The sequence below is a fragment of the Calonectris borealis genome, chromosome 20, assembly GCF_964195595.1.
Source record: "Calonectris borealis chromosome 20, bCalBor7.hap1.2, whole genome shotgun sequence".
In the NCBI taxonomy this organism is placed as follows: Eukaryota; Metazoa; Chordata; class Aves; order Procellariiformes; family Procellariidae; genus Calonectris; species Calonectris borealis.
In genome coordinates, this window is record NC_134331.1 from 10902790 (window position 1) to 10926602 (window position 23813).

A 23813-nucleotide genomic window follows, 5' to 3' on the forward strand; every position below is an offset into this window, starting at 1 on the left:
TTCTGATCCATTTTCCATCAGAAAGGAGTTTGATGGAAAATTGTCACCCAACAGGTACCTGACCAGCCGCGCATGCCCCGCTCCTGGGCTCCCTCGGTTAACGTTTACAAGAACATTCCCTCTTGGGTCACTGCACTGGTAAGCAAGGCAGTGACAAGACGAGCAACGACCTTGCGGTGACATGCGAGGTGACTTTTCAAAAGGGAGCACCGAGCAAAAATTGTAGAGGAGGAGCAACGCAGGGAGGAGAGAGCCGCTACCTCCCCCTGCACGCCTGTGGGGTTTTGCAATGCTTCCAGCACTCCGTGTCAGGTCTTTGAGACCTGTGTTACAACACCGCGGGGCCAGGTATGTGCTTGGTTGGGAGAAACCAGCATTTCCGTGTCACTGACCGCCCGGGGAGCGGCGAGGGGGACACGCAGGAGACAACCCCAGGGACGTAGGAAGGGCTGTGCCTATATAGAGCGCAAGGAAGGGCAGAGGCAGCGGGTTTCGGCTCCTCTCTGCTCACTGCTCAGTTGTGATTTTCTCCCTGGAGGGGGAATTTCTTGATTTTTTTTTTCCCTGCTCAGCAGCACGGGGTGAGGATGGATGCTGGATCGGCCGGGATGCTCGTTACCCTCCTCCTCCTCTCCATCCTGTGGTTCCTGGTCTGGAGAAGCGACAAGAAGAGAAGCCGGCTGCCTCCAGGACCGGCCCCGTGGCCCATTCTGGGCAACCTATGCCAAAAGGATGTCCTGCCCCTCTACAGGACCTACGAGAAGGTAAGAGAGGAGCTGGTGGTGCTGGACCCACTCCCAGCCCTGGCAGGGCAGCAGGAGAGAAAGCGTGAATGCCCCATGCCAAAATAAACGGGGAATTGTGCGGGTGACTCTTTTCCCAACTTTCTTTTCTCTCTTTCCCTCCCTCTTCTCTTGCTCTGCCAGAATTGCCTAATCTGGGAGCATAATCAACACTGTTATTGAAGTCATTCTGCTCCTGTAAGGGACCCAGGGTGCTGACACGAATCCCTCTCCAGGCTGTGGCACTGCCACCATCCAGAGCTGCTTCCCAAAGATGATGCTTTGAACGCCCAAAGTGGCAGCGGGATCAGAAACCCCCCGGGGACAGGGCCAGGGTGGGAGCGGGGCGAGGACGCCGGCTTCGAGGGAGGCGCTTCCCCACCCTGCTCGTGCATTTGCCAGCGTTGTGGCCACGAGACCTCCTTTAAAATTAAACTGGGGTGTGGGACCCTCGTTCACTGCAGCTTTCCTGTCCTCCCCCAGCTGAGCAGCACGTACGGTCCCGTCTTCACCGTCTGGCTGGGGCTGAAGCCGGTGGTGGTGCTCTGCGGGTACGAGGTGGTGAAGGATGCTCTGCTGGGCCACTCCGAGGAGTTTGGAGGGAGACCTGAAATACCCCTCCTGGCACAGCTATCGAAAGATTACGGTAGGTGTCTGGATTTCTTCTAGGCACTTTCTTGCTCTTTGAGTAGAAAGACCCTGACTGCAGCTAGCCATGCTCAAGTCTAGTGAAGGACTCAACACCCAAGACCTCAAATAGTAATTTCCCACGCTGCAAGTCCCTCCATCTATTAAGCCTCTTGTCTGAGGACAACATTAAGTCCAGTTAGGCAGTTCCAGCTTTGTTCTGAGTTTCTGTAGAGATCCTCAGCCTTTCAAGGACACTGTGCACACACCAGGGTTGTCTTCTGGCTCAGTGCCCTACTGCTCCTCAGCGGGGCTCAGAGCAGGGTCCCCCGTTCCCGGGGAGGACTGGTGGGGCGGGCAGGTGAGTGGTCTCCAATGCCTTTCTCCAGGTTTTGTCTCCAACAACGAGGAGAAGTGGCGGGAGCTGCGGAGGTTCACGCTCAGCACCCTGCGGGACTTTGGGATGGGGAAGAACTCCATGTCGCAGCGGGTGCAGCAGGAGGCCCAGCACCTGGTGGAGCTGCTGGCAAAACTCGAAGGTGACGTGGGTCCTGTCCACCCTGGTCCCTGGGGCAGGTGGAGGACACACAACAGTCTCACGGGATGTGTGGTTTCTGGAGCTTTTTGCAACGGCTGATGTGGATGATCCTTGTAGAGAGATGGCTTAGACCTAGCTCCATCCCACCCAGAGAGGGCAGAAGGGATGTGGTACAGTCATGGCTTAAAGGCCAGGGTGGAAGATCCTGCTCCTGAACTGGTGCACGCGGTGGGGGACCACCGAGGAACATTTCATGCCAAAAGAACAGAAACAGGAAACTAAACTGCATGGCACTGAGAATGCACAAATAGGACACTGCCCTGGTGACTGCAGGGTCATCATGGTGATGTCCTCCTCTCCAACAAACCTGAGCTGCTGCCAGTGCCACCACCTCTTCTGGGGCTTCCTGAGTATAAGAGGAGATGGAGGCTCAGTTGTACGCTGGCCCCTCTGACTCTGATGAGCGGTGCTGGCGAGGGGCTGGTCACCGCAGGGAGATGCCCTGCAGCCCCCCCAGATCTCCAGGACACCTCAGTGGGAGCCCAAAGCACCTGGAGGTGCCTCTGCTTTCCTCAGTCCCAAGCACTGGGGAGGGGTTTAGGAGCAGGGAGGTAGATTTAGGAGCCCACAGCTCAGGAGGACTTTTTGCTTCGGCTCTTAGACCTGGCAGATTCAACTGTGGCTCAGAGCTCAAAGGAAGGGGGAGGAAGGGGGAGGAAGGGTGTTTTCTGTGTTGAAGCAGATAAATAACTGTTGACTTTTTGACGCCTTTCTTGTCTCTTCTGTGGCTGCAGGAAACGCCTTTGAGCCCATGACGACGTTCAGACATGCAGTTTCCAACGTGATCTGCTCTGTTGTCTTCGGGAGCCGTTACAGCTACAGCGACACGGCCTTTCTGGAGTTACTGAATGTGATCGGGAACTACATCAGCTTCTTCCTCTCCCCCATCGCTGTGGTAGGCGTCCTTGCTGTGCTCAGCACCCTTCTGTCTGATGCGCTCGGGCAGTCAAGGGATGCTCCTTGGCTTTGGGTCACTCCTTGGCTTTGATGGGACAGCATGGCTTTGAGGGAAGGTGCAGGAGGCTCCATCCAGGCACCTGAGCCCTCCTGTGCCTCCTCCATCCGCAGGTCTACAACACCTTCCCCAACATCATGCACCACCTCCCAGGGCCACACAGGAAAGCCCTGGCCGAGTGCGAGAAGCTGAAGGACTACATCCGAGAAAGAGTCGAGCTTCACAAGCTGACGCTGGATCCCAGCTGCCCCCGGGACTACATCGACTGTTTCCTTATGAAAGCGGAGAAGGTAGAGGTGGTGCAAAGCGGGGCGAGGGTTGCCCTCCAGACCCGGCTGCAGCCTGGAAAATCACGCAGACGATACTGAATCCCCTCCCCACTGCATCCTTGCAGGAGAAGAGCAGACCGGAGAATATGTACAGCAATGAAGACTTGGTCATGTCAGTATTCAACCTCTTTGGTGCCGGGACAGTGACCACTAGCAACACCCTGGTCTTTTTCCTCTTGATCCTGGCAAAATACCCCCATATTCAAGGTAAGAGCAGCAAAATGCGACTGCGCCCTGTGCCTGAGGAGGTCACGGTGCAGCAAAGGTGCAGACAGAGTTCCAGCCCTGGAGGGTCCCAATCATCCTGAATGGGTCACCCAAGGGTGAGAGCCATTAGACACAGATACACACAGGCCAGAGGGATCCGGGTACCTGCTCCCTTCTCCCCATCCCTGCCCGTGCAGATGGCCCCGGACTGGCCCATGAGAGATGCCCTGAACCTGCCTGGTCCAGGGAGGTATGCGGACAGACAGCCTATTTCTGGTCTGTCCGAGGGGTTATGCCAGGTCGCTCCCTCTCTGCTAGGTCATCCTTTGGCTCTAGGATAGGTGTCCATGGAGGGCAGTGAGAAATCACGGGGGTGGCTCTGCACAACAAGCACCACAGCTCTACGCCTGCCTTTTCCCCAGCCAAGGTCCAAGAGGAGATTGATGTGGTGGTGGGCGCCGGCCGTGCCCCCAGCACGGAGGACAAGCTGAGGATGCCGTACACCAACGCGGTGATCCACGAGCTGCAGCGCTTCCACAAGACCCGCATCGAGAACTTCCCGCGGATGACGACGCGGGACATCGTGTTCAGGGGCCATTACATCCCCAAGGTAAATGTCGTGTCCCCGGACTCTCTGTGTCCCCGAGGGGAGGGGTGGCAGGGGGCTTGAAGGAGATTTGCTTTTGCCCCTGGCCTGTTTGCTCACTCCTGAAGGTCCTGGGTGTTTCTCAATCTTCAGTGGGGGGCGATGGCAATAACTCTTTAGTGGAGTAGGGGGAGGTGAATACTGCTGCCAGTTATGCCCACATACCCATGTCCCTTGCCTGTCCTGGAAAACACCTCTTGCCACCAGGGGTGATGGGGTTGGGAGCCGGAGCTCGCCCCGGCGCGGGGCCAAGCCAGCCCCCACCTCCTCGGCAGATCTGGGGACGGCTGCCGGTCCGGGTTTGACTCCAAGCCTTTTGCACAACACCCACCTTGAAGGAACACCTCCCTCCTTTGGACTTTGGGCAGCGAGAGGCGTTTTAACAGAAATCAATGGGAATAACTCAATAACTTCTGTCTCATGAGCTGCACGGAGACCGGCAGGACCATGGGAGCCCCACGTTAGTTGTCCCTGCCTGGCACAGAGCCGCTCCGGGCTGCCTCCCCACGGGCATCTGGGTGGGCATCGGGGTGTGCACCCAGCCTCCCCCTGTGCCCCCCAGGTGCTCCTCACGTGCTCATTCAGCTCAGCAGAGCCCTATGCCGATGTCCCTCCTTGCTCCTCTGCCCCATCCCTCTCCCGCAGGACACAGCTGTTGTTCCGGTATTTTCTTCCGTGCATACGGATCCAACCCAGTGGGAGAACCCCAAAGAAGTCGATCCAGGCCACTTCTTGGATGAGAAGGGCGAGTTCAGGAAGCGCGAAGCCTTCATGGCTTTCTCGGCAGGTCAGTGCTCAGCCCTGCACCCCACCTTTGCCAGCACCCTGCCTGCAGCGGCTCCGCTCCAGGGACCGGCAGCATGAATGTTGACACCAGTTATACCCTTCATATGAGCTTTCTCGCTATCACTTATGCCTTTTTTTCCCCAAATGCTGGATGAGGCCATCAGCCCGGTGCCGACCCTCCTTTTCTGTGCCCCCAGGGAAGCGGATGTGCCCAGGAGAGGCGCTGGCCCGCATCGAGCTCTTCCTTTTCCTCACCACGCTGCTGCAGAGCTTCACCTTCCAGCTCGCCGTCGAGTACAAGGAGACGGATTTATTCTCCCTATGGCTCGAGATAGAGAGGAGGGCAATACCGGGCAAGTTCTTCGCTATTCGGCGCCCGGTGTCTTCTTAAGCAGAGAGCAGCGGGGAGAAGGAAGGGGTCTTCTTGGTGCCTTCACTTCTTCCAAAATCAGAGCAAGTCATGAAACCGTGAGCTCTACAGCGGCAACCACCAAGCAGGAGGGTCGCTTCAAGCTTCTCCTCAGAGATCTGCCACACAGCTCTGCCACCAGCTCCATGGGCATCCTGGCTCCCAACCCTTCCCCTCCACATCCCAGTAACATGAGGAAGACAGCACTGGTTTTCCTCCCGCCGTATCTATCGGCTCTGGTTGAACCTCCGGCTCCTTGTGGCAGGGCTGTCTGTGGCTCCCCAGGCTCAGCTGGGTGTTCCCTCATTTTGATGAGAGATTAAGAGTGCAATAAAAATAACCACCATAACTGGATGTTGGTGTTTATAAGGAACTTGCGGTGCCTCCTGACGCAAGGGCGGTGATGCTCAGGCTTCCTTGCCCTTCACAGGTGGTGTGTGAGCCAGCCACGACAACCAAGGTGACAAGTTGGGGGTACCTAACACTTCTGCTTCCCTGCTTTGCCCCCTCTCTGGACCCTCCCGCATCATGCAAAGTCCATGACGCTGCAAATCGCGCTCGCTCCCCTCCCCGCATCCCAGTGCACAGGGGATGAAACCCTTGTAAACACCCTTTAGGCCACCAAAATGTTAAAAAATGATGCACAAGGAGGAAACGTGCTATAGGAGAGGGGTGCTGTGCTTGGGAAGCAAGAAGTATTTTACCACCAAGGTCACTGTTTCCTTCTCAGGGTGCTCAATACGTCTTCTGTGCTTGCGCTACTTTAACTACCCCTGCATGAAGAGGGGTTTGCTTGCTGGCCCCTAGGCACGCTCCAGCCTTTATTCCAAAACATTGGGACTTTAAAGAAAAGGGTTTTCTCTTTAAATACCTGTGCAAGGGAAAAATGACCCGGACACATGCCGACCCCACCCAGCCTCAGCAATGGCCCGGGCTCCTCCTTCCGCCAGCGGGCAGCTGAATGTGTCTCCAGGCCTTGGAGAACCAGTATGTTTCCCATTGTGTCCAGTTCTTCCCAGTGCAAACCTCTCAGATACAGGACTTCAGGTCCGTGTCTATTCCCGGGGTGTCTTCATCTTTCCCAGGTTTTTGTGTGTCCCAGGACAGATTGAGCCAGGAAAACATTCAGTTTGTTTTAGCTGATTTGCCTCCCCGGCTTTAATCTTCAAATGAATTTTATGCATCTCAGGAATTTATTGCTTGCTTCAAAGCACTAATCCCCATGGCTCTGGCCGTGGGGCAGGCTCCCCAGGCAGGCAGCCCTGCCTGCACCAGGGACAGGCAGAGCCACCTGAGCTCTAGCTGAAATGATTTCAACTGGAGAAGAAGCACAGGTTTCCAATAAAAGGGCTGAGTTGCAGCATAGAAGAGCTGTAGCTCAGGAGGATTATGTGGGAAAAGAAAAGAGATTAAAAAAAAAAAAAATTCAGCTTGCTATCTCAGCTAACTGGGCTGTGCTTCTCTGAGGTCCTTCACGTCAATATTTACCTCTAGCAAATACTGGCAGGTGCCAGTGCAGCTCTGTGTGCTCATGTGCAGCTGGTACAGTAAGTCTGGGGGTTATTTGAGAGGAGCTGGCAGTGTGGGATGTGCTCCCAGCCCTCCGGTTGCTCCTGGCCAGGCGGCTGGGCTTGTTGCAGAGGGTATTGTCTCAGCAGTGGGGCTCGGGGTCTCGATGGAGCCTGGGACTGGAGGGCAGGGAGGCAATTGGGGTCTCAGGGCTGGTTTTGGTGGGGTGCTGCCTTGCTGCAAGCGTGGAGAGGGGGACAGCAGGGAGCCTGCCCCAGGGAGAGGTGGCTGCACCCTCCTGGAGGTAGGGGAGATTGGGGATGTTGGGGACTTCTCTCACCGTGGGACAGCAGTTTCTCGATGGCGGGTGCTGCCATCCCATTTTGCAAGTAGAAGATTATTTCCTTGATACCACTGTGAGAGGAGTATTTCTGTGCATAGGGAGTGAAATGCATCTCTGGGAGGGGTTGTGATTTCTGCAGAGAGGAACTCCAAGCTTCGATTTATTTAAACAAGCAAGCACACAGAGGCAGCCTGTAGCTGGGTTTGGAACTGGTGAAAAGGAGCGGACTTGCTGTAAGTAGCTCTTTGTGGCAGGAAAACAACCCTGCACTGGAGAAGAATGGCTGAGACTGGAGCCCTGCTCTTCTCTGCTCACTCTGCCGAAGAGTTGCATTAAAATCCCGTGTGGGGATGTGCATGGGATGGCGGTTTGGGTGTCTGAGCCTGTAGAGTTGCCAGCTTTGCACAGCATGTTTGTTTTGCAGACACCAAACTTGAAATCACTGCACTGGCAGCACTCAAATCTCTGCAGGGCTGAAAGCGTCGTGTTTCCATCCAGCGCTGTTATTTCCACTCCTGCCTACAACGGGTGAAAGAGCCAAATGGGCGCAGTGAGAGCCCCAAACCTGCTGCATGGAGCAAGATGCAGGTACGTGGGGTCTTGTGCTCGTCTCTGCAAGGGATGAGGGGGGTACGAGTTTCTTGCTGCCTGCCTGTTCTGCTGCTTTCCCACCTGGGCTGTTCTGAACTGCTCTGTCTTCTTGTCAAAAGGGGTTTTTTTTATGACCTAGTTAATCCTCCTACTTTCTCCCAAATGGTGGATGAACCAGCCTTTACTCTTTTTCTACATGTGCTTTTGACTCATTAAATGACTAAACCAGGTCTTTTGTTCAACCTGGGGAAGCCTGGGACTTGGGAAACTAAGTAAAAAATGTGTGTTTGACCGAAGCATCTTTGTACAATCTCTTCCCAAACACCCCCTGGATCAGCACTGCCCAGCTTACATTTATAGCCTCTGGGTTTCTGTGTCTAAAAACCACACACTGTGGTGTCCAAAGGCCAACTGTGCTCCCGCTTCCCTGGGACTTTTTACATCCGTTTGCTTTACTTTCCAGCTGACTTGTGCTCCGGGGGCTCTGCGGTGCCTGTGCCCCTGCCCTGCCCGCGGGCTCCCCATCCTCGCCCCCCGGGCAGAGCCGAGGAGGAGGCAGCAGTCACCCCGAAACCCGCCGGGTGCCGTTTAGCGGCTCTTTGCTTGCGGCAGGGGCGGCTATTAGCAGCAATACGGCAGGGAGGTCGGAGGTTTACGGTAGCGGGTGTCTCCTAGCAGCCGCGACGCGGCGGGGATGGGCGGGTAAGCGGTACCGGCTCGGTGCCCGCCGGCGGCATCGAACCGCGGGACCGGGGCTCCGGCATCACCGGGGCCGGTGAAGGTACCGGTGGCCACCCCGGGCGCCACCAACTGTGCGTGGGACCCGGGCGTGGGGATACTGGGACGCGGCACGGACCTTCAGGTGATGCTTCATTTACTGTTTATCAGGCAGAAACCTGGACCAAAACCCTCGCACCTCGGGCAGCCAGGCCTGCAGGGTTGGATGTTGGGGACGCTGACGCCGTGGTGGTTTTCCCTTTAGTGCCTTTTGAGGTTATCGGCGCAGGAAAGGCAGCTACTGCTTTGCTGGGGCTGTGCCGAGCTCCAGAAATCCTCTTGGTTTCTCCCAGCTTGAGACTTGCAAGGTGGCCGAGTTTAACACCGACTGAAAGTAGCTGTGCGCTGGGCAGGAGGATGTCACCCATGACGCCGGTGCGTGGCTTTCAGCAGAGCCCTTCCCCGCAGGGCCAGCGGCGGAGAGAAACAGCCCGCAGGTCCTTGCTGCTGTTCTTCCTTGTCTGGGGAATGAGCTTTTGTGTGCAGAGTGGTGGGGCTGGGATTATCAGTTGTTTGCGAGGGTATCTCGTGTCCTTCGGGAATGTGGAGTGCTGCAGTCACTCTCTCTCTGTCCCGGAGACCAAGATCTGCCTCTGAGCTTTCTCGGGTCATGCTCTGGGCCAGCCTGCGGTCGGGGGAGATGCCAAGATGGAGGTAACGTTACCCAGGTTCCTTTCTGTCATCTGCAGCAGTCTGGCAGCTCCCGATGCTGCTGCTCTGGCTGTTCCCCTCTCTAGCAGGTATTTTATTGCATGTGGCAAAATTCCCCATGCGGGCGGTACAAAACTGCTGAAAGAAACCGCCCAGCCAACACAACTATTAATTGTAGCTTTATTTTCCTTGAGCTATTAACCTTCTGGTTAATACTGCAAATCTGGTATCGTTTAGGTCTCTGCTCCTTCCAGCTGTAGGAAATGAGTGGGCAAAGCCGGGGGTGAGCACAGGTCATGGAGGGAATGGGGTGTTCCTGGCAGCAGGAGATGGGGCCAGGTGGGACTCAGACCCAGTGGCTTTATCCTGACCCAGCATCAGCCTCCCAGGGCCAGCTCTGCCTCAGTGTCAGCCTGCATGTGTGCAGTACCCCTGTAAATGAGGTGATCGTTAATGCGAAGAGGAATATAGCTTATAATGGAGTATAGTTGACAACAACGTAATGAAAACAACTTCGTCATTAATTCTTCTGGGCAACGCATCTCAGGAGAGGTGGTTGTGAATTGAATGTTTTAAATGATGAAAACCATACTAAAGAAAGCGCTGAAGGGACTAATTCTGCACAGCTAGAAGGGATAGAATAAATAATATAGCATAATTTATTTATTAGATACTTACTATTCTAACTTCTGCAATCCCCTAATCCAGCTCTAAGATGCCTACTGTAAGGTTTGACTCTTTGCTTAATTCTTCCAGAGGAAGATGTAGATGGATCATCTGCTGAATCCCAAAGCAGCTTCAAGGAAGACAGCTGTCCTCAGCCCAGTGCCCAGATTCGATTTCCACTATGGCCTGCTAGTGCTTCTTCTGCAGCTCTTAAAAGTAAAACCTCATCTGCAAGAACTGGCCAGCTTAGTATGATGGGTACCACTACCTGAATATTTAATACTAGAGGGGGGAAAAAAAAATCTATGGTGTTTCATACCAGGACACTAACAACTGGCACTGCCTAGGAACAGCTCTGTTCTGGGTCATTTTGGAAAAAAGCATGGCAGACCATGGCAATAGTTAGCTGGAAAGTTCAAAGTGCCATGCCAGAGGAGGTGATGCCATTCAACGGATGCTTGGCTTTGTTCTGAGTTACTTCCCGACTTTGCTGAGGTGCTGACAGTATGTTCATAGCGAAGAGACGAAAGACAGTGTCTTCCCTTCTGCTGATTGAGATGTTGTTCTGCCAGGTGTAAGGTCTTCCACCAGCACAACCTGAATTTCAAAACCTAGCGCTGTGGCTGGTGTTGCACCTAAAAGGAAGGAAAGCCTTACACTGGGGGGGGTTGAAGTTTGGCAAAGATGCTAGAGATGTAGGCAAAAACTACTGATGTGAGAAGGGCGTTAGCTGTGTTTACCCTTCCATTATCTCGGGGACAACGGAGAAATTTGTCCCCCTCTCTTTCCTTCTGCAATGTCATAACCCAAGTCATTTTTTCACTGAAGAAAATCCAATGGCTAAAGGAAGAGAAGGTTTTCCACTCTTTTCAGTAAAGAAGTGCTATGTCCTTGGCATGAGGTTGTTTTGGTATTTCCCCCTTAGAGTCTGGGACAGTCACTCTCCCATACTGGTGACTGCTGTAGATAGAGCTGGAGGAGGTAAAGTATCTGTAAAGAGAAAACTGTCACACTGCGTCCCCGCCAAGCTCACCCAGGGTCTCCCATGGCCCCTCTGATCACTGGATTTTTCCAGCTGTGAAGAGCCCTGGCTACCCTTCAGGGCAGTGGTGAGTGGGAAGAGCTGTCACTCTCTGCCCTCAGACCCCACTGGTGTGAACTGTCCTGCAAGACCCTGAGCGTTTTCAGCATTTTCCTTTGAATGGTACCGCACCAAAGGGATTAGCAGGAGAGGCAGACTAAGATCAACCCCCTCGTGCAGCGCATTACTAACGACGGTACTGTTAATAGCCACCAAAGCTCAAGCACTTACAAGACTGTAAATTCCCCTGTCTTCTAGGTGGTCAACCACCAGCAACGCGCTTCTGGCCCCAAAACACCGAGTGCCTCATCCAGGAGGGTCCTGATGCAGGGGACAACTCAGCTGTTATGTCGTTAGCTGATCAAGATGTCACCGTGGTTCCTGCATCTCTCCAGTTGCTCTCTAATGCCGGCCAATCCAAGGACTTCATTCGCTGCCTGCCACCTCACCTGTCCATGTACATCCTGGGTAAAGCTGCTCTGATTTCCCAGGGGTGGTTTCCCCTAAGGGTAATGAATGGTTTCTAGTGTGGATGGCGGTTAGCCAATCTGTCCCTTTAATTTCTCAGGGCTTTTGGATCAAAAATCCCTCAATGCATGTGCTGCTGTGAGTAGATGCTGGGCTTCTCTGGCCAACGAAGTCAAGAGGGAACGTGCGTGTCAAAGCATAGTACAGGAGAAGATCCTGTATTTGCAGGTATGATGCCTGGGCTTCTGCCATTATTATGCACACTAAAAAGAGGGTGTTTTTCTGCCCAAGCCATTAGATGGAGATGCTTTTATTAGACGCTACCTCCCAACTTTGCTCTGTTCCTTCTTCCTCCACCTGCAGAGCTAAGCCAGGTTAGATGTTCATGCTGTCACAAGTAAGCACAACAGAATAGCTTTTACTGACCTTTAGAGAGCCTGCGACTCTAAAGATAGATCAAAACATTCTTGTAATCAAGAAAGCAGAGTTTGGTCACAAATGCAAGTACTGGACTTCCAGGAGCTAGTGGAAATGGGGCAGAGCTACAATGGCTCCCTGAGGCAGCTCAAAAATGAGCTTTATTTGCTTCACATAGGAAGATGGAAATGCTAGGTTTCTTTGTGAGAAGTCAGAGCTGGTAAAGCAGAACTTTTAGGAAAGGCTTGTCCTGGTTAGTATAGACCTGCCATACACCAAGCTAAGTGTAAAGGTAAATCCCCAGAGGTAGTTGGGAGTCTTTGCATGCTTTGATTTGTGAAGACAGCATAGAAATCTCAGTTCTGTGCTAGCACTCAAAGAAGGCTTAATGGAAGGTTTCACACACCAAAAATGACATCTTTATCAATATTTAAGATTCTTAAGAGCCTCTCATCTTAGTGGGTTTGGATTCTGAATCAACTGAGTGCTCGCCAAAGATGAGATGCACTTTGAAGTTTTGCAGCTTATTAAAAGCTTAAGACTAGAGTTTCAAAAAAAAAAAAACAAACAAAAAAACCCAAAAAAAAACCAAAAAGCAATTATTTTTCACAAGAAGTTAAATCTTATACCAACAAAGTGGTAAATGCAAGCCAGGTCTCTTAAACAATAACAAGAAGCCAGTGAGTGCAGCTCAGCTTTGCATGTAACTTCAGCATCAGCACATGAGCAGCGTCCTTTGTGTGCATGGGCTCTGCAGTAACTGTGTTGCCTCTACCGGTTTATTCCAGGGGTTATGCCCTAGAGGAGCAGTTTCAAACTATGCTAAAACAGTCGATGTGGCAATTCCGCAGTTAAATGAAGAGGGTGATGTCATCGAAGTGAACTGGGAAAGTAAAACGAAGGTATGTTGAAGTTGTTTGCCTTCCATGTTTCATTGTATTTGCATTTCAGTATTTGGGGAGGAAGGAGGACATGGTGGTCTTGGAAGACAGGACAGTGAATTTGGAGTTGCTTTGCTCTTCTCCTACTCCTGCTTCTGGCTTGCACCATCATGAGCAATTTGTCAGGACCAAAGCTTGCTCAGCCCCTTTTTGCATGGGAGGGAGCCTGCATCCCTGAACTCCTGCCTTGACCTGATGTGTCCCCCCAGTCGCATGCATAGGCCGGGGTGCTGGCAAGGCTGGGCAGCATCACGACAACACGGCCTTTTCCCCAAAGAATAAAGGCTGCAGCTGTCAGGTCTTCCATTTTTGCCACAGAACGTGGCACGGGAACACCCCTCGTTTCTGCACTAACGTGAAGTTCCTGCAGTCTGGGTGTTCCTTACCAGCACTTTCTGTCTCTGTTGGTCTCATCACTATAGTGATGACCAAGCTGATGGAATAATGCTGCATTCCCCCTTCTCGACTTGTATTTCCCTATTTCTTTCCATCAGGAGGAGGAATACAATCTGCAGGCAGCCTATCACGGTCTGCAAACTGACACGATTCAGTTGGAAGAGAGAAATGTCTTCTGTGGCACCTACAATATTCGTGTCCTCACAGACCAGTGAGTAGACTGCCCAGCTGTAGGGCCAAACAGTGGCTTCTGAAAACCTATCCCGCTCCTTGCAATCCTTCTGGGGGAATGTATGGCCAGAGAAGGGTCTCTCGGCACCAGTGTTAAGAAATCTTCAGTGTCAACTCCAGTTATTTATAAAGATACCAAGATAAGCTATTTTTTAAGACACAAGGGTAAGCAATCCGCAGTGTAACACAAGGGATATAGGGCCGGGAGGAGCCCTCTCCCCTCTTTAAGCTTACCCTCCAGATGCAAACATGGTTATGCAGAACTAGGGACCTTGGTTGTGTGCCCTGCAAAGGATTCACCCGCTTAAGCGTATTGCCCATCAGGTTGCTCAACGAGGACCATTAAGCATCAGATAAATGCCTGTTGTACCTTGTTAGCTGGCTAAAGCTCACCTCAGTCACTGGTTCTTCTCCAGATCAGACCGAAGCAGAATAATCCATTACAGTGGTGGAAACTTGGTAGCCATTGGCTCTGCAGACCGAAAAGTGAGGCTTCTTGGTATGTCAAGAATGAAAGAAGTGCCGCCTCTGCTCTCTGGCCACGCTGGGAGCATCAAAGCACTGTTCCTCAATGAGAAGAAAGGGTTTGTTCTCAGTGCAAGCTTTGATCTCAGCATCAGGTGAGCAGCATGGGGACTGTGCCCCGGGATGCCAGCCCTTGGCAAATCTAGGAAAAATGAAACTAGTCCTTCCACCCCGATCTTTAGGAATCCTCCTTCCTATAATTTTCATTAGAGTAATGAAGGACAGTAGATAAGGAAACACATTCCCTACTCGCATAGGACAGCTTCTGTTTCCCAGTTTCACCCAGTACTGAATGATAAAATAGGAAGATAAGTGATGCACAGATTTTCCTAAAGCATCTTAAAACACCAGGTATGTTTCCCATAGGCACTTGCAGTGAGATTCTGGCCTCGCTAAGGTCAGCATCGAGTTCAGGGAGGCTGGGTTTCTCCGTGACGTTTCAGAAGGCCTGTTGTGCTAAGCAGGCTCAAGACCCTGGTACCTGCTGTACAGCTGCTGCTTTCCAGGTACCGCACCCTGAGACAAGGGGTGGAGATGAGCAGCTCTTACATTTTATCACTAAATCTCAAAACTATCATGGTGAGGGGTAAAAAGCTAAGCAGCAGGTTGTCCGGCTCTAGTACGGCAATTGCACGACTTCATCAAAGGCAGCATTTAACAAAAAGGGAGTTTATACCGACTTAGGCTCTGTCCTCTCTGCTCTTCCCACTCCAAGGGCTGTTTGTTTAAGGTGCAGGCCTGAGTTCTTTAGATAAAGTCAACAGAAATCATCTTGGCACCGGTCAGTAAAGAAACAACCTTATCTGTAAAGCTCTACATTTTAAGGTTAATTGAAGGTAACCATGCCAAAGGTGAAATCTAGCCACACGTTTCCAGGCTGTTTGGAGGCAGAAGAACAAAGTATATGGGTAAAAATTTAATACTAAGCCTGACTTGATCGTTCCAAATCCTCTGACACCTTAGTGGAATGACTCCTGATTTTAACATAGTGAGTATGGGAGAAGAGCTGGGCCTGTTAAGTAGGAAATAATGAATAACATGAATAAGCCATCAGTCAAGTTAATCACTGTATTCCCTTTTCCGTTGGTCCTTTGTAGATGCTGGAATATATACAGTGGTGCTTGTGTGAAAATCTTTAATGGTCACTGTGGGACAATCACCTGCTTGGATTTACACGAAGAGCAGTTTGTGTCAGGAGCCAGAGATGGGATGGTGAAAGGTGAGAGCCAAAACTAGCAGCTTCCCGGGCAAAGGCAAATAGTAGCGAGCAATGGGCAGAGTACTTGAGAGTTATTATGAGTGTGACACATGCAGTGTGAGAGTATGAAAGTAAGTCTATAAATCGGAGGGTGAATTTTAGTGCCTCATACATTTGCTTCCAGAACAGCCTAAGCTGTGGACACACGCACACGCAAGGTCTCTGTGTCATTGAATAAATTCTCCTTATTTCTGCTTTTATTCAGTTTTAATGCCTTTGTGGCTATAGGGCTGGACCAACTCTTGGGAAAGTGGTACCAACTTTCAGCTTTGCCAGAGGTTTCCTTATTATTAGCTTATAGAATAAGGATGAAAAGGGTGTGCTATTTTCTGGACTTTGCATTTAAAATTTTTGCCATGCAATTATACTTTTTAAGTCAACACTTGGCTACACGCAGAGCTACAGGTACGATGTGCAACTGTAATTCTTTTAATTCATGTTGTACTCAGCAAAACTTATCATTGGGGCATATATATTTTTAATATTTCTCTCCTTTGTCCCTAACAGTGTGGAACCTGGAGAGTGGGAAATGTCTCAAGACTCTGAAGCACAACAGTGTTGTTTGGGTGGTTAAAATGGATGGCACTCATGTTGTCAGTGGGTGTGACCGAGGGCTGGTGAAAGTCTGGTGTGCTGATACGGGCACTCTGATCAAAGTAAGTTTCTTAGGTGGATAATTTTGTGCCAAACGGTCAAAAATCTCCAGTGCTAGTTTATCATAGCTTTTTGTTTTTGCCAAAGACTTTCTAAAAGAAACTAATCCCTAAAAACAAAGCCAAAAGCAGTCTAAACTGATAAAAGAAACTGCAGAATTATTCATGAGCAAATAATATAAAACCTGATTTGCAAACAACTGTCAATTTTAACCCAGGGTTTGATTTGCCTTGCTTAACCCCCATCACTACTTGTTTTCTGTAGATAGTCACCCCTGCTTCTGTAGAAACATTCAGAACCTGGGAAGAGGGTGGAAGGGCTTGACTAACAGCTCTTGGCGTTGGGGGTATCATGAGTTAGCCCAAAATATGAAACTTGCTCTCAGAACCAGTTTATAAAGCTGAAGCAGCTGGATAGCTGCTCTGCAATGTAAAGGCTGAGGCCAGAGTTTGCTAATTACCTTAGCAGGTGTCCAGAATTAATATTAGGCCACATCTGAGAGGAGTGAAGCTCTTTCTACCTGTGGGGAAGAGAGTTGCAAATCGAGATGCATCTCAGATGCAAGATAGCCCAGCTCCGGCTGAGCTAAGTTTGCAATTGCCCTTTCCACTACATTCAGGGCAGTCCAATCTCTTCTCACCTGGGTGAATGGTCAATAGATGACAAAGGTCTTGGTGCAGTAACATCTATTTAGCATATGTAATAAAGATGGAAAATGGATGTTAATTCCATGCCAGTAGCTCATCATCAGCAACAAGCCCAGAATATTTCTTGTAAGTGACTATAAAACTAACACAGTTATCCATAGGGTGTATTGGTATGTTATAGTAACACCCAATAAAACTACAATAGAGTATATGAGGCTGGTATTGTGAATGTCATAAGATATCTTGGCATACTTATATCCAGATTGCTGACAGTGTTGCACCTATTTCTTTTACTTTGCAGACATTAGAGGGGCACCAAGGCCCAGTTAAGTGCTTGTCCTTTGATCAGTGGCACCTAGTCACAGGAAGCACCGATGGATATGTCCTGGGATGGAGCATGTTGGGAAACCTTAAGAGATGCCTAATAGCTTTCCGCCACCCGAAGTAGGAATCGGACGTGTTTCAAGTTGTATTCAACAGTCTACTAAATCTGCAAAGAAAATGTCTCCCTTGTAGGAACAGAAAATGCCTTAATTACCAGTCCTAGTATTTGAAAGATCCTTGCTTGCAACAATCTTAATTTTAAAAACAGTGTCAGGCACTTCGTGGTCACAACCAGCGTTTGTCAGTTTAGACCTATAACAAATGCAAATACGCAAGCACTTGTTCACAAACAGGGATGACTTAAGACTGACAGTGCCTAGTCCAATATTTCAAGGATCCCAAGCTGTATGCAACAGGGTATGACACAACCTGGTCAAGAACAGACACTGTCTGTGTTGGAGGTGGCCGAGTTACACGCTGAACCCTACCAGCTGTATGTTACGTCATTTTCTAATACTTTAATTGTATATTAGAACTGTGAAAACTATTGTTTTCATTTACTTTCCTAGACATCAAAATTAAATTTAAAATGCAGCAGATGGTCATAACCATACTGGGTGCTATGAGGATGCACTGGGTTGGTTGGTTTGGACATGGAGTGATTATGAAGGACGTCAAGATATTTAAAAGGTCTAATAATGATCAGCTCCTCTCTTTAGCCTGTTGATGAGGCAGACCTCTGCATCTCCTCCAAGACAAAAGAGGTAGTTGATCGTGTCTCCTTGTGAAAGCATGGTGAATGTACCGACACTTACCTGTTGTTTTCAGGGAAGTTCTGTCTCTGGAGTTCCTCTATCTCCGAGTCATCAGCGGCTGTGCTGACGGAAAGATTCGTATCTTTAACTACTTGACTGGAAGCTGCCTGAAAGTGTTGATGGCCAATAGCAGAGGGGACCCCGTATCTTCTTTCTGTGTTACAGGAAATAGGTTGGTGCCATCGGTCTCTGAACCAAATTAGGTAGATTACATTGTAATTTAAGGAATTGTGTATTTTTCCTTCTACTGTCCTTCTCACAAACAAGTTTTAAAGGGCTCTACTGCTTATTGACTGCTTTAATAATCTGATTTTGTTAACAATGGCTGAAAAGAGATTTTTCTTAGTCCATTCAGCAATGTACAATTTCCTGTTTCTATACAACTTAAGATGTGGACCCAACTGTAAAGCTGAATGCAGAACCCAAATTTCATAAGAGGTTGGAGAATCAAGCCAAGGCCTGACAGAGCCTTTGCCTGTTCCCTGACCTACTGTCTCTTTATAAAAGCCAATAATGGAAAATCCTCCCAGGTTCATCCACTTCCGCACCTCTAAACTAAAGGTAGTTCCCAGCTTCTGTGTAAGAAATAGCTAAAACACTGGTGTGTGATCAGTGCTGTTTTGGGCACAACTCTAAACCACAGCGACATATGGGCTGCTATGAAGAAAACTAACTTCATCCCAATCAGACCGAGTACAACCCTCCAATTTAGGTTTAAATGTCCCTAATAATATGGTATCTCCAGCTTCTTTTGGCATTGCACTGATCTAGCTCAGTCCACTGTTGGCAATTTTCATCATTATTTTAAAACTAATTTTGCCACAGAGCTGAATGAAAAGAGCCTCATGGAGCTCATGCAGAGCATGAGTTACAATGTACAGCATCTGATTGATGGGACTAATTGCTACTGCTTCCTTAAACAGGCGATAGTTATCTCGGATCTGTTTAAGCGCCCTCGGGTTTTGTATTGCACAGAAGCAAATGGGTCCCTTAGGTAGTAACTGCTGTGTTAATGATTTCTGTGCTTTTAACGGCTTTTCCTTCCCTTCTCCAGGATGGTGATCAATTCACCAACTAGTCTGCTGATGCTCCAGTTTGAGGATGTCAGGTGGGACTATACCTTAGATGCTGACCGAGAGATGGTGGGGAAGAAAAACCAGCGCAAGGGGACTTCAAGCAGAACCCCGCTTCACCGTCAGCGAACGAAACGCCACGACCTCGGGCAGACGCATCGACTCGTTCTGGAGACGCAAGGTGCTGATCAGCTCGTGCTGTCTTGCTGGATCCACTGCTGGTCACCGAAAGGCTGTGGAGCATCTCAACGCACTATGTACAGCCTCTGCAATACTCGGCATCGTTTTATAAAATGAGTTAGAAATAGTTTGAGTACCCACTGCCTTCATCTGAATCAATATACAGACTCTCTGCTTTTTTAAAGCGCAGTCTGGTAGATGTGCTCTTGCATTTCGATAGTTCTGTCATTTCCAGGCTTTTGTAAAACCTTTGTACCTTTTTAGAAAGGTTTGGTATAAATTCAACACGTTTCTCAAGACAGGCACTGTCACTTTCTAACTGAGTAACAGAGAAACCAGTAAATCAGTAGTATGATTTATATTCTTACAGCTGGCATGCATGGATACATGCCGCTGATTCAGTGCTTGAATTATTTATTAGAAAATACTTTAGAAAACCATAGGACACCTGCATTCAGGATCTGCCACCACTGGGAAATGCAATTGCACACAAGCAGGCACCTTTTAAATTGTAACGTTATGATGTTATTTTTTTTAAATCGGCAGTTATTTAATACAGTATGTATCACAAATCTTCCTGCTCTGCAATCAGACTGTATATTGCAGATAAACTCATGGGCTAAGAAAGTTTTCATGCTTTTAAGGCCATCAGACGCTAACCTCCTTGATGCAGCTCTACTTGGTAAAAGACGTACAGTTTGTAGACACAGGAAACAAACAGGGAGTGCAATGTATTTTAATTTCAGTGGCAAAAAAAGTATGGGTTGTGTATACATACTTAATACTTAAAAAAAATCAATGTTTGCTGTCATCTTTGAATTCTGTGAGGTTTTCTGCTAAGCAAATATCTTTGGAATACTTCTAATACCTAGACCTTTAAAAGCTGTGATAAGAGGCAAAACAGTAACCCAAGGCTTGAAATCCCATCAGTTATGAAGATTTTATTTAATAAAAAAATAAGTTTAACACCAGTGAAGTTTAGAGATTACTTTTTCTTCTGTTTTCTAGCTCTCGGCTATGAACTGATGAAATCAGCAGCTTGCCAGCAACAGCAGCATTTTCTCAAGATTGAAAAGTCTTTCCGTATTCAGGCAGAGCAGCAGAAAAAGCTTTTCATTCCTGGCACCAAACAACCCCATGCCTTTGCCTCAGAAAAGTCAGCGAGAGCACGTTCTGCAAGAATCCCAGCAGATACTGGTAAGGACTCTTCACAGCTAGGTAGGACAGTAATTCTTCAAACAAGTGCATCTAAGATAAATGAATGGATTAAACAAAAGGTAAGGATGTCTAGAAGCCAGGCCCATTCTGAATGAAAGGTTTGCAGCGGTAAAACAGATCACTTGCAGAGCCTGTGACGGTTACAGAAGCTGCTTTAGATCAATCCAATAAACAGGACAAGTGCTCAGCTCTAGCTATAAGGTTTAGTTCTCTGGTATTTAGGTTTTTTATTGTCTCCTTATTCTATTTTTGATTTCTTTATCAGGTGCAGGAGAATTCTGCATAAAATTTATTCAAGTAGTTGGTATTTAATCAATAGCAGTAACTCAAAATTGTTTAAAAAATATTATGTAAATTGTCTCAGCCAGGAAAGACGGGGCAACCTGACACTTGAAAATGAGATAGTACTGAGATCACAAACATAGTCTAGGGCCATATGGTATTTGTCTCCTTAAGTTAGTTTTTCTCAGGATTTATATTCAGAATCTGTTGGGATCTTTAAAGTTTAAGACCTACTCTGACATCTTACTTCAGAAGAGCTGTACCAATTCCAAGTCTCTAACCCCAAACTCCTAGCGTTTGTAGCTAAGATGCAGGGTCATATGTATGTGCGGATTAAACAGTCCTAAATTCTGTGAATGAGGAACAAGCAGTAATTTTCATGAGTTTGTTTTGCTGTATTCTGCCTTTCTGCTTTCTGCACTGTAACTTAATGTTCTCTGAAATACATTTCTAGAGGGCAGAAGTTTCAGTTAACCAGTCCGGAAAATCAGAATTGGGTTGCAAAGCAATGATACGTGAATAGCATTACATTGCAAAGCAAAGTGATGAGTGAATTGCTACGGCAGGGCCATGGGACTTATGCAGACTGTGTCATAATCCCCATCTAGTTCTTAGTCAAGGCCATATAATCCCCATCTAGTTCTTAGTCAAGGCCATAATCGCCCAATCCATCTTGATGTGTCTGTCATACAGCGCAGGTCACTCCTCGCATCCCTTGAGGCAGCAAAGCTAGGCTATGAAGCACATCTTGTGATTTCCAACGTAAATGCAGCTCTGAGTAGTAATGGTTCAAAGTGGTTCTCAGGTGTTGGCTACTTCAAGGATTTCTACCAGGAACTGGCCCTGTCTTGAAGCCTTTTCCCAAAGCACAAACTGTAGGACAAGAAAGGGGTGCATGGGAAGAGGTGGTGGGGAACCTCATTCCTTTTAGAAACCATAGTTTCAAACAAGGCGGATACCACACCATCCACACAAAATACAACCTATGTTACGGAATCTGACTTTAGTTTGACCCATACAGGCTACGGCAAGGAGCACTCCTCAGTTAACCGAGACAGAATTACCTCTGACGTTGGCAGCGTCACTAGTGAGGCCAAGGATGAGCAAACCGAAATGGGCACCATTGGCTTGTGGCTTCCTATGCTGCCTGTTCTGTGGATTAACTGGGACTGTCCATACGCCTGCCTGTCCAGCACCCATCCCTGAGTCTTACTCAGAGTACTACCCTGCCACCAACGATCACAAAAACTATCCTCAACTCAAATGTGTTGTTTTATTTTTGGAAACAGATGGCAAATCTGAACATGGCCCTTCTCTCTACGTACCTGCACATCCCGACGGGGCAGAAGCCACTTTGCAGCATGAAAAGAGAAGAGGCCCAAGTTGTCCAATGTCCCCCTACAAATTCTTCTTAACGGTCAACATGCTGCAGAACGCCTGCAAATCGGCCCCAGTCAGCTCCAGTATTAAGCACACTGCAGAAGTCAGGGAAGCATGGGAACGTCAGCAACGCCGCCCTGAAAAGGTACAAATATACAAAACCCCTCTGCAACACAAAAAGGATCAGTCACTCCAGCTCCAACGTGTGAGATTGCACCGTGATTCTCTGACTATGAAAAAAATTTCTATACCCTTTGAAACCAAAATGCTGCAGCTCAAGCTGAAAAACTCTTTGCATGGGCCCACTGTGCATTCCTCCATCCCTGCTCCCTCTGTTGTACGTCCCAAGACTTGTGGTTTGCTGCGAGAAAAGAAAGCTCACAGTGGTCATGGTAGAGCTATTCCTCTCACCAAAGATGGGGTTCAGCTTATAGATCCCTTTACAGCTTCTTCTGAACTGATCAAATCGACACAAGCGATGATTGCACAAAGGAAAAATGAAGCTGTTTCCAGGAGGAAAAAACCCTTTTGTCCGTATGCTGCAGACCCTTCCCGGAGTGACAGTGGGTTCAGGCTTCTGACAGGAAAACAGAAGGAGGGGTATGAGGCAGCTACTGTAGCTCAGTATCAGGCACACCAGGCAAAGCTCACAGAAGACCAGCAAAGAGCATGCAAGAAGGCCTGGTTAAGGAAAATTAAAGGCCTACCTATAGACTCTTTTACTGAGGAGGGGAAAATAGCTGCTCCTGAACTTGGGCTTAATACATTTATCTGAGGTAATCCCGTAGTCCAACAACCAACCCGTATCTGGGAATTCAGGTGTCCAGCTGAGTCTGCCATGTCAAGATCCCTCTGGTTTCTAAGTATAAAAGACATCTCTGCTGTAAGTTTTTCTAAGAGATATTATTGGTATATTCAGCTATTTCTCAAGACAGTGAATGGTCTGAGTCCTCTCCTGGATTTATCTTGCTAGACCTGTTGTTACTACAGACACAGCACTGTTTGACACTCATATATGGCTCAACTGTGTGTGAATAATAATAAAAAAATCTTATTAGAGTTTATGTGGATTGATTAGAGTCTATAAGCTGAAGAAGCGTGGACTGAAAACGGCCTGAGCAGCTGAGCCCAGAGGGTGGTGATCAGTTGCACAAAGTCTAGTTGGAGGCCAGTAACTAGTAGTGTAGCCCAAGGGTCAATGCTAGGTCTGATTTTGTTTAACATCTTCATTAATGACGTGGACGATGGGGCAGGGCGCACCCTCAGCAAGTTGGCAGGTGACACCAAACCGGGAGGAGTGGCTGATGCACCAGAGGGTCCTGCTGCCACCCAGAGGGACCTGGACAGGCTGGAGACATGGGCTGAGAGAGACCTGGTGAAGTCCAGCGAGGGGAAGTGCCAAGTCCTGCCCCTGGGGAGGAGCAGCCCCAGGCATCAGGAGGGGCTGGGGCCACCCAGCTGGAAAGCAGCTTAAAATCTAATTTGTATTAAATAAAAAATAAAGGTAGTGGTTTCCCTTTCTTTGTTTTTGTGGATAATAATGCCTAAATGTTCTTGATTTCCACTAATGCTCAGGACTTACCTTGGCTTAAGTTGGGAAGATAAAAACCTCTCTAATTGTCTAACTTCAAGTATTTGGGCCAGTGTACCAGAAACCTCTCTGTTATTTTCCTGCATTAGAGGCTTGAGGCAGGACACTCCTGCCCAAGGTCACGTCAAGAGTCCTTTCAGCAGCAGTTTGAGATGAAAGTCTGTGAAACTCTCCGTGCAGTAGGGTGGTGATTAGTTTTGGTTTGTTTATTTTAATGTCGTCTTCAACTTCCAAACCCTGTGATTAAGCCAGACCTTGCTAACAGTGAAAAATAACAATAGTTGTTCCCTAAAGAATAATAAGAAACAGGTAATAAAAACTAAGTGTCCATGTAAAACTACAAAGAAGCCAGAAACTAATAAAGATGGGGGAGTTGGACTGTTGCAATTCAGATTTGCTGCTGAAATGCCAGGCTGGGGATGAGTGAGGGTGGGAGGTTGGCAATTAGCCTTATTG

The 23813-nt window shown here is 48.7% G+C and overlaps 2 protein-coding genes across 2 annotated transcripts; both read left to right on the forward strand.

Annotated features, from left to right (window-relative positions):
• Positions 1-448: 448 nt before the first annotated feature.
• LOC142091170 (cytochrome P450 2C5-like) lies at positions 449-5343 on the forward strand. The gene is made up of 9 exons (XM_075170108.1): positions 449-764; positions 1266-1428; positions 1799-1948; positions 2742-2902; positions 3076-3252; positions 3357-3498; positions 3921-4108; positions 4790-4931; positions 5128-5343. Exons 1-9 carry the CDS (start codon positions 588-590, stop codon positions 5319-5321), a joined length of 1494 nt encoding a protein of 497 aa, XP_075026209.1. The 5' UTR covers positions 449-587; the 3' UTR covers positions 5322-5343.
• A 5878-nt stretch (positions 5344-11221) lies between these two features.
• Positions 11222-22827, forward strand: FBXW10B (F-box and WD repeat domain containing 10B). The gene is made up of 12 exons (XM_075170137.1): positions 11222-11425; positions 11526-11653; positions 12631-12744; positions 13278-13390; positions 13827-14030; positions 15033-15154; positions 15701-15849; positions 16796-16938; positions 17647-17805; positions 18688-18887; positions 19895-20083; positions 21676-22827. The coding sequence occupies exons 1-12, from the start codon at positions 11305-11307 to the stop codon at positions 22539-22541; spliced, it is 2508 nt and encodes an 835-aa protein (XP_075026238.1). The 5' UTR covers positions 11222-11304; the 3' UTR covers positions 22542-22827.
• The last annotated feature ends 986 nt before the right edge of the window (positions 22828-23813 follow it).

Coding starts and splice junctions, on each gene's coding strand:
- LOC142091170 (XM_075170108.1), top strand. CDS start 588: ATGGATGCTGGATCGGCCGGGATGCTCGTTACCCTCCTCCTCCTCTCC. Junction 3,499..3,920: donor AAAATACCCCCATATTCAAG/GTAAGAGCAGCA, acceptor CCTTTTCCCCAG/CCAAGGTCCAAGAGGAGATT. Junction 4,109..4,789: donor GGGGCCATTACATCCCCAAG/GTAAATGTCGTG, acceptor CCTCTCCCGCAG/GACACAGCTGTTGTTCCGGT.
- FBXW10B (XM_075170137.1), top strand. CDS start 11,305: ATGTCGTTAGCTGATCAAGATGTCACCGTGGTTCCTGCATCTCTCCAG. Junction 11,654..12,630: donor AGAAGATCCTGTATTTGCAG/GTATGATGCCTG, acceptor GGTTTATTCCAG/GGGTTATGCCCTAGAGGAGC. Junction 18,888..19,894: donor ACTCGTTCTGGAGACGCAAG/GTGCTGATCAGC, acceptor TCTGTTTTCTAG/CTCTCGGCTATGAACTGATG.